Raw genomic sequence first — 17,884 nt, 5'->3', positions numbered from 1 at the left:
GGAGAAAAGGAAAGATATACCCATTTGAATGCAGAGTTCCAAAGAAGAGCAGGGAGAGATAAGAAAGCCTTCCTCAGTGATCAATGCAAAGAAATCGAGGAAAACAATAGAATGGGAAAGACTAATGATCTCTTCAATAAAATTAGAGATACCAAGGGAACATTTCATGCAAAGACAGGCTTAATAAAGGACAGAAATGGTATAGACCTAACAGAAGCAGAAAATATTAACAAGAGGTGTTAAGAATACACAGAAGAACTGTACAAAAAAGATCTTCACGACTCAAATAATCACGATGGTGTGATCACTCACTTAGAGCCAGACATCCTGGAATGTGAAGTCAAGTGGGCCTTAGGAAGCATCACTATGAACAAAGGTATTAGAGGTGATGGAATTCCAGCTGAGCTATTCCAGATCCTAAAAGATGATACTGTGAAAGTGCTGCACTCAATATGCCAGCTAATTTGGAAAACTCAGCAGTGGCCATAGATCTGGGAAAGGTCAGTTTTCACTCTAGTTCCTAAAAGGCAATGCCAAAGAATGCTGAAACTACTGCGCAATTGCACTCATCTCACACACTAGCAAAGTAATGCTCAAAATTCTCCAAGCCAGGCTTCAACAGTATGGGAACCGTGAACTTCCAGATGTTCAAGCTGGATTTAGAAAAGGCAGAGGAACCAGAGATCAAATTGCCAACATCCATTGGATCATCAAAAGAGCAAGGGAGTTCCAGAAAAAATATATATATATTTCTGCTTTATTTACTATGCCAAAACCTCTGACTGTATGGATCACAATAAATTGTGGAAAATTCTGAAAGAGATGGAAATACCAAACCACCTGACCTACCTCTTGAGAAATCAGTATGCAGATCAGGAAGCAACAGTTACGATTGGACATGGAAAAACAGACTCGTTCCAAATAGGAAAAGGAGTATGTCAAGGCTGTGTATTGTCCCTGTGCTTATTTAATTTATATGCAGAGCTCATCATGAGAAACGCTGGGCTGGATGAAGCAGAAACTGATCCAAGGAATCAAAATTGCCGGGAAAAATATCAATAACCTCATATATGCAGATGACTCCACCCTTATGGCAGAAATTGAAGAAGAACTAAAGAGCCTCTTGATGAAAGTGAAAGAGGAGAGTGAAAAAGTTGGCTTAAAGCTCAACATTCAGAAAATGAAGATCGTGGCATCTGGTCCCATCACTTCATGGCAAATAGATGGCAAAACAATAGAAACAGTGTCAGACTTTATTTTTTTGGGCTCCAAGATCACTGCAGATGGTGACTGGAGCCATGAGATTAAAAGATGCTTGCTCCTTAGAAGGAAAGTTATTACCAACCTAGGTAGCATTTTGAAAAGCAGAGACATTACTTTCCAACAAAGGTCCATCTAGTCAAGGCTTTGGTTTTTCTAGTAGTCATGTGCAGATGTAAGAGTTGGACATAAAAAAAGCTGAGCACCGAGGAATTGATGCTTTTGAACTGTGATGTTGAAGAAGAGTCTTGAGAGTCCTTTGGACTGCAAGGAGATCTAACCAGTCCATCCTAAAGGAAATCAGTCCTGAATGTTCATTGGAAGGACTGATGTTGAAGCTGAAACTCTAATATGTTGGCCACCTGATGCGAAGAGCTGACTCATTTGAAAAGACCCTGATGCTGGGAAAGATTGAAGGTGAGAGGAGAAGGGGACAACAGAGGATGAGATGGTTGAATGGCATCACTGACTCAATATACATGAGTTTGAGTAATCTGCGGGAGTTGGTGATGAATAGGGAGGTCTGGCGTGCTGTGGTCCATGGGGTTGCAAAGAGTCGGACACGCCTGAGCGGCTGTACTGAACTGAAGTGATTTTTTAATATGTTTGTTTTGTTTTGTTAACTCCCTTGCAATGCTAATATGATTTATCTATTAAATATTAAAGCAAAATATTATCTTATTCAATAATACATTCTAGTATTCCCAGGTCAAATGCTTTAGCAAGTTATTGCCCAATTATTGAAGCTCTAACTCTAATCAGATAACTAAAGATTATTGATTGTATCCAAGTTTTCATTCATCTTTCATTTAATTAAAAAAGTCTGAATCTCCAGTCAGTGTAGAAGGTTTTTTGACAAAGCAGTGGCATATATGACTGAATTTGCAAACCAAAATCTAAAATAAAGTTTATGTTACTGATTTATCACTGAGTGTCCATATTGGAATTTTGGCACTTTAGATGAATTTGAAATATTCATATGCTGAATTTTTAAATTGCTGTGATGGTAACAATTGACTCATGGATATTTGAGTTCTACACAATAGGTGGCTGTAACTGGGGCAGTTATTCAGGATCTTCTATGCTTGAGTTAAGGAAAGAGAAAACTGATCCATTTAGAGGAGCACTATTGTTGTCCAGTCACTAAGTCATACTTGTGTGTGTGCTATCTTGCTTCAGTCGTGTCTGACTCTTTGGACCCCTATGGACTGTAGCCATCCGGGCTCCTCTGTCCATAGCATTCTCCAGGAAAGAATATTGGAGTGGGTTGTCATTCCCCTCTCCAGGGAAATTTTCCCAACCCAGGCATTGAACCCATGTCTGTTATATCTCCTGCACTGACACGCGAGTTCTTTACTACTAGCGCCACCGGGAAAGCTGTTAAGTCATAAATCAACATAAAGGAATAAACGATACGTGTCATGAAGTAGACAAAATTTCTCTTGATTTGCCTTGTACTTCCTGTTGATTCTTGGTTAAGGAAATCATCGATAATCCTCAAATGGTATATTACAGTTTAACATTGGTTTATAGAAGAGGAAAATGAAACACCTCCAACATTAACAATAAGTTCGACCCATAGTACACAAATTCTCTAATGGAAGAATTTGAGGTTTTAAGGTATCACTGAGGCAGGACATTTGAAGGAAGAAGCATTTGCTTAACTTGCCTTCGATTAAATGCCACAGCTTATTGTCCCTTTCGGCTGTTATGAGTTCCTGGCCAAATTATCATTAGGAAGAATCCTGTAAAATAGCATATGGCTTAAAATTTCTGGACTATTGAATTTTTCGTTTCTCAGTACAGCTGTTATTCTTCTATTCATGTCTTTTTATTTTATTATATAAAAAAATCTCTGCACAGTCTGTGAAGATGTGAGCATAACCTAGGAACAAATAAATAGAAGAGGCAACTATAATTGGTTTAGGTCTTGATAGGAAGAAATCATCTTCTTATCAGGACCTTACCCAAAGAAATCTCTTAGGAATTCTTATGCACTTGAACTGGAAAAGCATGAGTTAGTTTATATATGAATGAGGTTATTCTGTTTGGATCTTAGAGATCTGATAATTCCAGCAATTTAGGGTCAATGGTCAAGAAGGTCTTAGAAGTTACAAGATGATCAAGTTCAATTACGCTTTGTGTCACTGAAGCTCTGCAGTAGGCTAGGATGGGGAGAAGTGGAGTATTAAGCAAATTACATCACTGCCTGCAGGCATCAGGAGGTAGCTATAGTGTCGGTTAGGGGACTGTTTTCAGAGAAAGTGTCTCTGAGGGATCAGGGTAAGCAAGTAAATGGACTAGTGTGTGTGTGTGCAGGCTATGTCACTTCAGTAGTGTCTGACTCTGCGATATTGTGGACTGTAACCCGCCAGGCTCTTCTGTCTATGGGATTCTCCAGGCAAGAATATTAGAGTGGATTGCCATTCCCTCCTCCAGGGAATCTTCCTGTTTAAGCCACAAATGAATGAGTCCCTGAATGTAAGTCCAAGCCCATTTGTTCACCAACAGAATAAGGCCAACAACGAATACCTTATAGTTCCCATACCTCAGGACAAGCCCTATTCTAGTACCTAGGATTTTAGTCTAGGTTCCTTCTTAAAACATTATTTGAAACAACAAGGATCTACTGCATAGCAACTGTCTTATAATAACCTATAATGGAAAAAAATCTGAAAAAAATACACACACTGTGCATCATGCTCATTTGTGTCCAACTCTTTACAACCCCATGGACCATGCCAGGCTCTGTTGTTCACGGAACTTTCCAAGCAATAATACTGGAGTAGGTTGCCTTTTCCTACTTGAGGGGACTCTTCACTACCCAGGGATAAAACCCATGTTTCCTGTGACTTCTACATTGGCAGGAGGATTCTTTACCATTGCACCACCTGGGAAGGTCACGCGCGCGCGCACACACACACACACACACACACACACACACACATACATATGAAAGAATCATTTTGCTCTACACATAAAGCTAACACAGCATTATAAATCAGATGTACTTCAATTGAAAAAAATTATTTGAACACATTAAAAGCTAGGCTAGAAGCTGGTTATGTAATAGTAAACAGGATATAGTTCCTTCCTTTCAAAATTTACACTCTACTGGAATGTACTGACAAGAATATAGACAATAAAAAATATAGAGTATTAAGAGTACCAATTGGGAAAGTTATGTACTGTGATGATGGTGTGAATAAGACCTGATGGAGTTGGAGAGATCAGAAGGGATTCCTAAATAGACTGAAGTCTAAGCTAAGTCCTAAAGAATGGGCAGGAGCATCAAGTCTAACGCATGAGTCAGTTTTGTTGAATAAGCAGAAAGTGCCGCTTCCAGATGCAGGGGTTCAGAATTAACCTCCCCAAAATGTGTCACTTTTGCATAAAGGTTATTTTGAGCTAAAAGAAGTCAAGATGCTTCAGCTTCAAGAAAAACCATTGCCCTCCCTTAACTACATAGAAGAATTTAAATTGGGAATTTTTCCCAGAAAAAAGTTACTTACCTAAAGTGATCCCATCTATACAACAAGGCAAGCATCTGCTTACCAAATATTTACTTTTCTTATTGACCTATAATGACCCTTCTGTTCTTGGAAGCCCTGTACCCCCATTCCTTTCCTTAACTCTGAATGGCATGTATATTTCATTTAACTTTTCTGTCTCTGAACCTCTCATGTATGTGGCGACTCTGACACTGTCACGTATGTGGAATTCCTGCACATATGAAGTGAATTTCATTTTCTCCTGTTAGTCTATCTCATGTCAATTTAATTCTTAGACTAGTCTGAAAAATCTAGAAGCATAGAGGAAACCTTTTTCCTCCTTAACACAAACCAATACATTATAAGACAGTCATTTAAAACGTGTGGCCTTTCATTTGTGGAACTACCCAGTGCTAGGGCACATGACTTGATGAACTGAATATGAATTCTTGTCCTGAATATATTTGCTTCCTTGGTCAAATTCTCCTGTGCTGAGCACAGCCTGTGACCTAGATTGGCCTTATCAAGGCGATGAAAAATTAGAGTAGAGGAGATAGCAGAGGAAAGGAGGAGCTCAAAGCTTAAAATTATGGCTCTTGAAAATTGAAATATGAGAGAAAATCAGCCTGATTTGAATGAAACATTTCTAGAATTGTCCTCTCAGACCATAACAGCCTGAGAGTCCCTACCTCCATGAGCTGCACAGAAGGTACCTGCAGAGACACACTCCACACATTTAAGCATTTGCCAAGAAAGAAATTGGACTCACTAGGCATGAGCTTCCTGGAGTGACTGTACATGTCATTTTACCCGTTAAGATTGTGTAACATGGTTTCACAACAGCAAATCAAAGTAAGGCTGCTGACGTTCCTACAGTTACAATAGAAGTGAAATAGCTTAATTAGTAAAACATTAACTGGCAGGATTCCTATAAGTAAAAACGTACATATTTAAGGCAGCTTATTGTAACATTTATACCATTTATTTTATAATATACTAATTCGAATGTAAAAGTGAATGTAAATTGCCAGAAATTAACATGCAATGTGTAGAAAAGTCCTTTTATCCTCTGCAACTGTAGCATTTGGCAGATTCAGGAATAAATAATCTTTTGTGGCAAGGGTATGCCTTATCAAACATATGCAGATCAGCACTAATTAATGCTAATTAAGGTTTCCTGTCTATCTAGTTGGAAAAACGTCCAAATGTTATGAAATCCAGTTAGTATGCCTATTACGCTAATTGTTTTATATGGGGTGGTTCTTAATTAAAATATGTAAATTGACCTTAATTGCTATATACTAATGGGGGTTCATGTTATCTCACTAAAAGTGACAAGATGGTGAGGAGGGGTACTTAAATGACTAATTCTGATAAATCCTTAACTAAATGACCTTTACTCAAAATTAATTTTAATTGGAAGTTGGCTAAAGAAACATTTTTCTTCTTTGTTTCATTTTGGTTTTTTGTAATGTAAGAATGTTCCTCTTCTTTGTTAATACAGCTTTAGAAGCAGTTATGTATTGTTAATTACACTTAACAAGCAAGTTAATTTGACTGTTTACTGTTTATAGTTATCAGGAAGTTATTGATATCCTCATTTCAGTTTTGGGAAAAATTGGTTCTTATTGAATGTAAATTTATAGTTAGAATCATATAGGTAAGTCAACCTAGTTTGTTAGAATGTGTTTTAAGGTGTGATGAGTCAGTGGTGCTAATATATACTCTAGCTGATTTATATTGAAATTACTTTTTAGAAAAAAGAAATTTCTTTGCAAACATTAACTCTTATTTGAGTTAAAATCTCACTAATGATATTTAGATTAAATAGACTGAAATAATATTTTGACATTTTACTTGATGTGTTTTTATTTATTATTTAATTGCAAACAAATTAAAATGTATATGCCACAAACCAGTGTAAATGAATTTATGTATTTTTTCCACCATCCTAACCTTTCAATTATAGGAAGTAATTTAAATAAAGCTAACAAATATTATATTTTACTTTTTCATTAAGTAGTTTATGTTCAGCTGTAATTTAAAATATATTAAAAATGTGAGACAGGACTTGGTAGAATGCTGTCATATGGAAATGAGCATAGAATGAAGATAACAGTTTTTCTTTGCAGAAACGAGACCCAATATCTTTACTCTTTCAACAGGATATAGTGACAAATGTTTCACCCAGAATCATCCGGGGGACCACCTCTGGCCCCATGTACGGCCCTGGACAAAGCTCTTTCCTGAATATTGAGCTCATCAGTGAAAAAACGGCTGCATATTGGTGTCAAAGTGTCACTGAACTAAAAGCCGACTTTCCAGACAATGTAAGTGTGATTTAACGCCTAAAACAAAAGAATTGGCATAAGTTGGTGAATGTTTATTTAAACATCCAATTCGTAGGCTTATAAATATTAATGTGTATAATATATTTTATTAAAGAATCTGCCAGTTGCTTTGCTGATGCATAGAAAGATAAAAAAGAAAGAAATGCTAAAGAACTCATAAAAATCCACACAATGTAAGGCTTTGTTATAAATGGGTGCCATGTAGATGAAAGAAGTATCTATATAAGCAGGAGGAAGAGAAATGAAATACTCATTTTATTGAGTTGGTTTTCACTGTATGTGGCTAGTATTTATGAAGGTGATGACCTTAGGAAGAAATTGCAGACTGTAAATCATTTTAAATATAAAGCTGAAGCAGATGCAGAATTTCTTATGTAGTTTATATTTTTCAGTGGGAAATAACTTACCAAATATTTTAACACCTTTATTCTGAATGAGCAAACTAGTTTTTATAAAACCTTTTTTTCCTTCTAAAGTACTATATACAAATATTACAGTCAAATCAGGCTTACAGATAGTATTTTGCTTCTTTGTGGATTTTTATATATTGCCTGTGTTTTTTTTTAGTCCACAGTATTTTTCTCTTCAATATTGGTTAGGATTGTCCTTAATGTCATTCATTCATTCTCCTCCTTGTCCCCTCGCCCCTTTCACTGTGCACACACGCGCACCCCCTCACACATTTCTCCCTGTTTCTCTCTCAATGAGCTGCTGGTGAATTGATGTTGAGGTTTGGGGCAATGTTTGCATTGTAAAAAGATTTTTCTGCGATGATCTTTTAGAGATAAATGAGAAGACTTCAAATATTCTAATAATAATAATAATAAATAATTTAAAATCCAATGAAATATGTGGATGTTTGCCCACAAATTGATAAATCAGAAAATTTTACAAAGGGACTTCAGCTATCACACATTTGCCTAGCTCATCAGGTTTATTTTTCTATTTTAGAAAGCTCTAATTGTTTCCAAATTCTCTCTTATCTTAAAACATAATCACGTAAGATACAATTTAGCTTCTTCAGTTCAACCCTTCAGATATGAAAGAAACTAAATAAAGGCCACCTGAAATCAACAGCTTCTGCTTATTAGGAATTTTTTAATTTTGGAGCTTGATGTTACAATTATCAGTTTGAGCATTATACAATCAACTCTAGTAACAATTTTGTTGGACTATATGTATTTTAAAGAATCCATATGATTTGGAAACCTCTTCTCATACTGCCAAGGACAAAAGTGGTCAACCATAAAAATAATTATTAATATATTTTAAAACATAGTCTACAGTTTTATAAAATAAAATAATAATGGTAATAAGTAAGTGTGTGTGCATGCTTAGTTGGTTCAGTCATGTTTGACTCTTTGTGACACTATGACCCTATGTAAGAATGAGCACTTACATGATAATCACTCTGTACTAGATATGGTTATAAATACTTTATATATTTTAATACTCATTTGATTTTCTAATACCTTTATAAGATAGGTAGTACTATTCCTCCCATTTCACAGATGAGGAAACTGAGGCATGTGGCATTAGGTAGCATGCTTAAGGCTCACAGCTGTTATATGGTGATGCCAAAATTTGAGCTTGAAATTTGACTTTAGCATCCATGCCCTTTCTAGTAATAGTGTTCCATAGTATACTTGCTTATATGCAATATCATTTCAGGTCCTCTTAAAAGCTCAGTATTACTTATTTACTGCAAAATAAGAATAGTATGAAATATTCCTTCAATAGTATTTAGATGAGTCAATATAATTTTAAAAAAACCTTTTTCTGGACAATAACTCCTATTAATAACTTGTCTTAAAGCTCATCTGATACTTTCTACCCTCTCTTGAGCAGGGATAAGATGTTATAATAATGGCCTCTAAGAAAGTTAAGACAAAACCCTTCCTTGCTTTGTGATTCTACAGTCAAGTAGAAAGACTTGAACGCATTTAAATGTTCTTTTCAATTTCCCTGGAAACAATTTTCTTCTCCTATAATGCTGCTTCTTCTGAGAAAACAATACATGCTTTTCTTGTTTCTAATTCTTTCACCATTTAGATTTCACTCATTATTCTTTTTCTGTATTCTTAGAACTAATTTCTAACATTTTTACTCCCCATATTAAAGTTAACATTTTAAATACAATTAAAATGGCATTCCCATTTGAACTCATAGAAATAATGCGTGTGCACCTAGATATTGCCATGCTGAGAGTAGAATATCCCCCACTGTTTTAGAATTACTCTGATGCCAAACCCAATGAGCTGCATGAAAGAAGGTGACCCTTCATTTTCCAAGTTTAATTATCACTCTCACTGGAGTTTTCCCACATCATTCTCAAGTGCGTGGCTGCCACCTTTAATGACAGGGATTGGATAATTCAACCCATTGTGGCAGCTTCTAACCAAGGGCTAACTTTTTTGAAAAAGAAATTGTGTTGGGGGGCTTATAGGTCAGCTAACACCTGTAACCAGCATCTCTATTTCCAAAGACAGTAGGCACCAGTTGACCATGGACTAGAGGAGACAGCAGGAAGAACATCTTCAATATAAAGATGAAATGTCTTGTAAGGGGGCTTGTTTCTTAACTGTCACAGAATTATACCAAAGCCTACACTTATATGGGCTTCCCCAGTGGCACAGTGGTAAAGAACCCACCTGCCAATGCAGGAAATGCAAGAGACATGGGTTTGATCCCTGGGTCAAAAAGATCCCCTGTAATAGGAAATGGCAACCCACTCTGGTATTCTTTCCTGGAAAATTCCATGGACAGGGGAGCCTGGCAGGCTGTAGTCCATGAGGTCACAAAGAGTTAGGCATGACTGAGCGAATGATCACCCACACCCACAAACACACCCACACACACCCACACATACACATACACACGTACATACTAGACTTCTTGGCTTTCAGGGTTTCCTTTTATTTATCTGTGAGTTAAATTTGGCACACTGATAATTGTATCAATCAATCTATTACAAAGGGTTTTTTTTTCCCTAAGCTGAGATTTTTTGCAATGCTTATTATGAAATGTATAATTAAGGCTTGCAGAAATCAATTTTAAGTGAATCCTTTCATTCTTACTACGAAAACCTTAGAAATCATATATTTTAGGCTTACAAAAAATTTTACCAACAAATACCTGCTGCATTTTGTCTGAAGGCACTGAATTAGGAAGCAAAGACTGACATTTTCTATCATTTGTGGCAGTTAGAGTGAGAGTTAGGCAAAAGGTAAGGATTTATCACTGAGTCGGCTAGTGAAGGTAGAAAAGGGAATGATGGCTTGGTTAGAGAAATTAGCAAAGGAAGAACAATGGTATGTAATACTTCTGTTATAAGATATGTCATTTCTACTGAAGCCCTTTCTCAGTTTATGACTGAAAGACCAGCACTGCACACACTATGTTCAAAATGACTCAGGTTGCCATTTGTCAGCATTCTGAAGATGCATTCCTGATTAGTAGCCTCTAAATACAGAGTTCTTAAGTTTGTGTGGATGCCATGACCTCTGTAGGTACCCTGGTGAAACCTAAAAGCCCATTTCAGAATACAATTTTGAGTGCATAAAACAAAATTTGCAAGGTAATAAAATATTCCCATTATATTAAAATGAAATTCTTGAATTATTTTAAAAAATATTAGTAATATATAGTACTCTTTAATAAGAGACTAAAAATACAGTCTAATGGCAGATCTAATACCTACTGCAGTCTCGATGTAATGGTGACTTCAAGTGACACCTTGAGCTATCTGCAGCAACTCTACAACTCAACAGGATTCTACGTGGTTTCCTTTGGTGCAAAGTCACAGGTATTGATAGTGTTACACTGGTTTGTTGCTTCATGATAGAGGAAATGATACATTTGAATGCGAGTCTCAGGAAAATAAAGATGTAAATTTTTTTCCATCCAAGTTCATGAATTTACTATTTTCTATCAAGAGTTCTAAGAACTTCAGATTAAGAATGTCTGTCTTGCATTTCCTAATTCTAGTTGCCTATTAGGATCTCCAGGAGACAGTGTTCATTGCAGCACTGTTTACAACAACCAGTACATGGAAGCAACCTAAGTGTCCATCAACAGATGAATGGATAAAGACAATATAGTACATATTTACCATGGAATATTACTCAGCCCTAAAAAAGAATGAGTTTGAGTCTGTTGTAGTCAGGTGGATGAACCTGGAGCCTGTTATGCAGGGTGAAGTCAGCCAGAAAGAGAAAAACAAATATTGCATATTAATTCATATTTATGGAAACTAGAATGTTAGCAGTGATGGACCTATTTGCAGGAAAGAAATGGAAATATAGACACAGAGAATGGACTTGTGGACACAGTGGGGAAAGGAGAGGGAAGGATGAACTTAGAAAGTAGCATTCACGTATATACACTGTGCTGTGCTCTGCTTAGTCGCTCAGTCATGTTCAACTCTTTGCGACCTTTTGGACTCTGGCCAGCTAGGCTCATCTGTCCACAGGGATTTTCCAGGCAAGAATACTGGAGTGAGTTGGGTTGGGGACATGGGAGAGAGTAGGACTGTGTGTGTGTGTGTATATATATAAATATATAATTATGGCTGATTTGTGGTTTTGTACAGGAAATCAACACAATATTGTAAAGCAATTATCCTCCTATTAAAAGATAAGTTAAAAAGCGCAGTATGTTCTAGGAAATTTATAATCAGAACATGAATCTGAGATGTGTCCTAGTTAAGCTGATATACTTGTAAGGAAAAATTAAAGAATTCTTTAGGCATCCAGGCAACAAGATACTATCAAAGGGGAAAGACAGTGATAAAAATTCTCAATATTAAAAATACTCCAGATATTAAATTAAAAAAAGAAATAAAAGTTCAGCACCAAGTCTTAGCTTGACTGAGATGATGTGACCAAAATGATGATGTGACCAAATGATGACTCAGTTACCAGTTTCATTGTGGGTGAACTTAACTTCACCAAGAAATTAAGTCCAGCCTCTTAGGAAAAAGAAAGTCACTAGAGAAATATTTAGCATTACAGACTTAAAAGTAAAGCCACACCACACTGCCTTGTTTTAGACTACTTTAGCAAGTTGTTAGAAGGGTTGCTTGCTGCCCCCCTAGACAGTGTTCACCCTCAACTCAGAAGGATGCTATAGGTTTCAAACAGAAGACCCTCTGGCCTGGTGTTTGCAGAGAGAGTTTTGGAGAGCCTCTCACAACTGAGCCATAGAAATCAGCCTGTCCCTACATCCAGAGCCCCTTGCAAGTGTCTGAAAAGAATGAAGGGTTTAAACTGTACCCGCTTTGTTGATAGATCATGTCAATGATCTAATGGGTATGCAGTTCCCCATGCCTCCCTCACTTTCATGCTCTTTGCAGCCCCTTCTCAGATTCCATGTCAAGAGAGCCCTCCCTGTTTCCTCTGGGGTTTGGCCAGGTCCTCTGCTGTGGTCAGAAGGTTTTCAGTCCTCATGACACTGATCACGGTGGTCTGTCGACATTTGTGCTGTCTATCAATGTCTGCCTCCCAGCAAAGGAGGACTACTAAGTCAGGTGTTTTTCTGGCTCTTAGCACACACCTGATGTGTTGGGCTTCTAGGAAATTATATCTATATATTAATAAAATGGTCACGTCGTTTTATCATCTTAAGTCATAAGTTCAGTCTTTAAGACTAGCCTCAGCATTAATATATGATATTGTTTCTCTCTGTCAGACTTATTTTACTCTTTATGACCTGCTCTAGGACCAAAGACTCAAGGTTTCAACACTATGTCAAAGTTTGTATCTTTTTCAGATGTATTTTGTACATTAACTTGTTAATTTTGAAAATATTTCTGTGCTTTGCAGATGATCCATGTTGGAAAGTAAGAAGGAAATGAAACAAAAATGATTCAGTGTTTTGTTTTGTTTTTTTTTTTTTAAAAGAATCTCTGGGAGAGTTAGGCCCTATACTAGTTCAATCATTTCAGTAATTCTGGCATGGATAAAGTGAATATATATCTATGTGTATGTATATGTATGTATGTGTATAGATACATATTTATGTGTGTTTAAAGTTCAATTAATTGTACTATATATATAATCAATATCACTCATGAACTTTGCATACATCATTAAATATTTATAAAACTCCTAAACCAGAACTATTTATTGGGAGCTGTTTATTTGTGCCAGGAACTGTACTAAGGGCTTTATGTATCTGTGAAACAAAGATTTCCTCCATTTTACAGATGAGGGAACTGACATTAGCGATATTGCTTTAACTGTCCGGATCACAGAGTTAGTAAGTTACTGCATTGAAACTGGAAACCATCCCATTATACCATGCAGCGGGTTCCATTTGACTATAAAGAACCTGAGGAATTAAGAACATATGTGTTACAATCCTCCCTTGCTGATATGGGCCAAATAGATTGAGCTTTCTCAACTGCAGACTCCCAAAAACAATTAAAAACCCCAAATCTTTTCACTTGACAAAGAAAGTTCTGTCATTAATTCCAGTGAAGAATATTTTATGGCTCAGCTCTTTTGGCTTTGCAGAGATGGAGGTGTATCTATAGAAAATAATACCAGCAACTTGGTGTGGACTGATTTGAACTGTTTACCCAGCCTCCTTTTAAGTTCTGTATTTGAAAATAGGAAGTTGAGAGTCAGATCTAGGTATCTTCCAAACAGGAGGATGCTCTCTGTTTATTCGGCAGATGTGCATCACCCCATCATTCCCGTACAGTCTTCTTACAGGGGTCCTGGAGGCTGACTCAGAAGAAGTGGGCTTTCTTTTCTTTGGCATATGTGTAACTAAGTCTAACTAATTAGAAATTGGGGGGGGGGGAGCTGTTACTCATGCAATCTGGTCAGAGAAATAAAATTTAGTAACAAATAAAACTACAATAAATATATTATTAGCCAGCAGTGATCAGTACACGCTCATTACTTTTGCTTTCCTATCACAGAGTTTATGAAGTACAAATAGCACCCTAGCTCTTCTCTCCTCGTATCCCAAGAAAAGGGTTTCACCAACAGAGATGTACGAATCTCGTATTTTTAGTGATTCTTCTGAATTTGAGTTACTTATACTTTATGTAGACTCTAAGGTCTTCTGATTTCTTCCTCAATGTTTTATTCATTGTACTTCTTTTCCTTAATATCATTCATTCATTTGCTCTATCCAGAATTATTTGAGCTTATTTTTCACATTTCTGTAAATTTCTACATGTTCCCATGCTGGTTTATTTTAAATAAAACTGGTTTTTGTTTTTGTTTTTTTCTCTTTGTTAGAAAATTACTGGATCAGGCATTGAAGGGAAGCCTAGTAAATCCTCTAGGAAGCCCTTCCCTTTTTCACACCATCATTTAAGTAGTGATTTTGTAACACTGTGAATTCCAGAAGACAGATATTTCCCAACTTCCTTTTTTTTTGCTAAAATCTCAAACAATTTTCCAGTGACATTATTATTTTTTTTAAAAAAGATCTATTTAGTGTGTATAAATAAAAATAAATCATATTTAAATACATCATAGTCTAAACAATAAAATATAAAATGGAAATTTAAAATATTAAAGTGGATGGGGCAAAACAGTTCATGTCCAGTTATCTTAATAAGTATCTGTTTTCACTTTTCTAGAGTATATGGAGTCCAGGGATGAAGGCGTAGGGTTTAGAATCAGAATGGATTTAAATCTCAGCAGCTCCTCTGACTTGTTACTTTATTGATACTTAGCCTCATTCTCATCAGTATGATGATAATACCATCTCTCAGAGTTTGTTGTAAAAATTAAATGAGATATTATAGGTAATGAGCTTGACATATTGCAAGTATTTGTGATTTTAAATTATACTGCAGAGAATGTGTCCTTAGTCACTCAGTTGTATCTCTTTTGAGACCTCATGGACTATAGCTGGCCAGGCTCCTTTGTCCCTGGGATTCTCCCAGCAAGTATACTGGAGTGGGTTGCCATTTCCTTCTCCAAGGGATCTTCCCAACCCAGGGATCAAACCCATAGCTCTCACATCTCCTACATTGGCAGACAGATTCTTTACCACTGAGCCACCTGGGAAACACTTCATAGAATAACTATGCATTTAGATTTTATTTCTACTAAAAATAATAATTGGTTTTCATGAAATATTCTGAGGGATAGATTTAGCAAATAAAAGGAAACATCATTTGTATAGCTCTTGAATCATATTGCCCAATTGATTTTCAAAACATTTATAAACAGTTCATATAAAAGACACTATTTCAGAAATAATTACCAATTAAAAATTAAATACTAAGTTAATAAATATATTTTTAGTGATTATTCTGAATTTGAGTTAATTATATGTTACGTAGAACGTAAGGTCTTCTGATTCTTTCCTCAATGTTTCATTCATTGTGCTTCTTTGCCTTAATATCATTCATTCACTTGACTTAGCTTCTGATTAAAATAAAACTAGAATAATGACAGTTATTTTCTTGGTTTCAGCATAGAAACAAAGAAAAATTAAGCTATATTTAATTCCACAAAACAAGAGCAGCCAAAATTAATAAGAAAACATAATATAGCTCATAGTTACATGATTTGTTTCTGGCTCCATGTAGCCAAGCATTTTCTTAAGATAAGTCATTTCTAGTTCCTTAAAAGAAAACATCAGCAGCATCCTAGATGAAGCAATGGGATTGGATTTACTCTCAATTGAAATAGTAGCATCCAAAAACTTATATATGAAACAACAATTCTTAAGAGGAGAACATCAGTCAGTAAAGACAGTGGTCACTGAGAGATGGAAAGCAAAGGAAATGAACTCTGCCATTGCCCAAGAAAATTTCCAGGCTACAGGGCAGGCAGCAAAACCCAGTCAGAAATCAGAAAAGCAGAACTGAGAGTCCAGAGAGAACAAGGGCGACTAGCATTCACAAAATAAAGTATCAGAAAGTAGAGAGCTGTATACAGAAAGACCTTTGGAGATTTGCAAAAGATCCCTTGAGTATTTAACAGAGTACAGATCAGCTCGTGCCTGTTAGTAAATCAGACTACAAAAAGAACTTTCAGAATGGATTTGAGGGGCTATTATTCAATTTTCACATATATCTGGAAATTATGACTCTTCTTGACAGCCAGAGTGAAAAACCTTATGTATCACAATTAGCCATAGGCCAAGCACTTATTTAGGTATGCCCAGCAAACCTAAAAGCCAGACCTGAAAGGATAAAAATATGTCTAAGTAATGTAACTGCTAAGAATGGAGTAGAAGGACATGTGTTCATTCTCTCCTGTGAGAACTTCAAAATTGCGATTTGCTGCTGAACAACCAACAGGAGAATGTTGGATCCTACCAAAAACAGATACCCCACATCCAAGGGTGAAGGAGAACCCCCTACACAACAGCAGGAGGAGCGAAATCTCATTTAGAATCAAATTCCATGCCCGCCAGATACACTCGAGGGCTCAAGTAAAAACTTGTGTGCACCAGGACCCAGAGACCGTGCAGAGACTGAGCCAGAGCTGCCTTTGAGTGTTTGAGCATCTCCTGCAGATGCACAGGTCAGCAGTGGCTTGCCATGGGGACAGGGGCTCTGGCTGCAGCAGATCTGGGAGGCAAGGTGTGTGGCTTAAGTCCTCTTGGAGGAGGTCGCCATAAGACCTACCACGGAGCCACCCAGCAGACAACCCACAAACTGGAAAACAATTATACCAAAGAAGTTCTCACACTGTTATGCAAGTTCTTGGACCCACAACAGATTTCCCAAACCTGGGGATCTGACAAAGAGACTGAGAACCCCCAGGGAATTTGATTTGGAGGCCAGTGGGATTTGATTACAGAACTTCCACAGGACTGGGAAACAGACTCTTGGAAAGCACACACACAAAAAAAAAACCTTGTGCACACCAAGACCCAGAAGAAAGGAGCAGTGATCCCACAAGAGACTGACCAGACCTACCTGTGAGTGTCCAGGAGTTTCTGGCAGAAGTGTGAGTCAACAGTGGCCTGCCATGGGGTCAGCGGCACTGAATACAATAGTGCTGGCATAAGTCCTTTTGAAGAGAGAGAACAAAGGAAGGGAACACAGCCCATCAAAAAAATTGGATTAAATATTTACTGAACATAGAGCCACCCATCGAAACAAGACCCAGATTCCTCCACAGCCAGCCCCTCCCATCAGGAAGTTTCCATAAGCCTCTTATCTTTATCCATCAGAGGGCAGACAACTTGAAAACCATAGTCACATAAAACCAGCCAAACTGATGACATGGATCATAGCCTTGTCTAACTCAATGAAACTATGAGCTATGCCATGCAGGGCTACCCAGGACAGATGGGTCATGGTGGAGAGTTCTGACAAAACTTGGTCTGCTGGAGAAGGGAGTAGCACACCACTTCAGTATTCTTGCCTTGAGAACCCCATGAACAGTATGAAAAGGCAAAAAGATATGACACTAAAGATGAACTCCCCAGGTCAATAGGTGCCCAATATGCTACTGGAGAACAGTGGAGAAATAACTCCACAAAGAATGAAGAGATGGAGCTGAAGGAAAAACAACACCCAGTTGTGGATGTGACCGGGTGATGGAAGTAAAGTCCAATGCTGTAAGAACAATATTACATAGGAACCTGGAATGTTAGGTCCATGAATCAAACTAATTTTGAAGTGGTCAAACAGGAGATGGAAAGCATGAACATCAACATTTTAGGAATCTGTGAACCAAAATGAACCAGAATGGGAGAATTTAATTCAGACGACTATTATCTACTACTACTACTTCTAAGAATCCCTTAGAAGAAACAGAGTAGCTCTTATAGTCAACAGAAGAGTCCTAAATG

The 17,884-nt window shown here is 37.0% G+C and overlaps 1 protein-coding gene across 1 annotated transcript in view; it reads left to right on the top strand.

Moving 5' to 3' along the window:
• The window catches only part of DPYD (dihydropyrimidine dehydrogenase), a 930,457-nt gene that overhangs the window by 522,862 nt on the left and 389,711 nt on the right, over positions 1-17,884 (top strand). Inside the window, exon 14 of the mRNA XM_004002217.5 lies at positions 6,917-7,081. Within this exon, the coding sequence (XP_004002266.3) occupies positions 6,917-7,081 (165 nt within the window). The remainder of the gene's footprint in view (positions 1-6,916; positions 7,082-17,884) is intronic.

This window comes from Ovis aries, chromosome 1 (genome assembly GCF_016772045.2).
Source record: "Ovis aries strain OAR_USU_Benz2616 breed Rambouillet chromosome 1, ARS-UI_Ramb_v3.0, whole genome shotgun sequence".
Taxonomy (NCBI): domain Eukaryota; kingdom Metazoa; phylum Chordata; class Mammalia; order Artiodactyla; family Bovidae; genus Ovis; species Ovis aries.
Note: the sequence above shows the minus strand (reverse complement) of the source record. Positions and strands in the feature narration are given on the sequence as shown.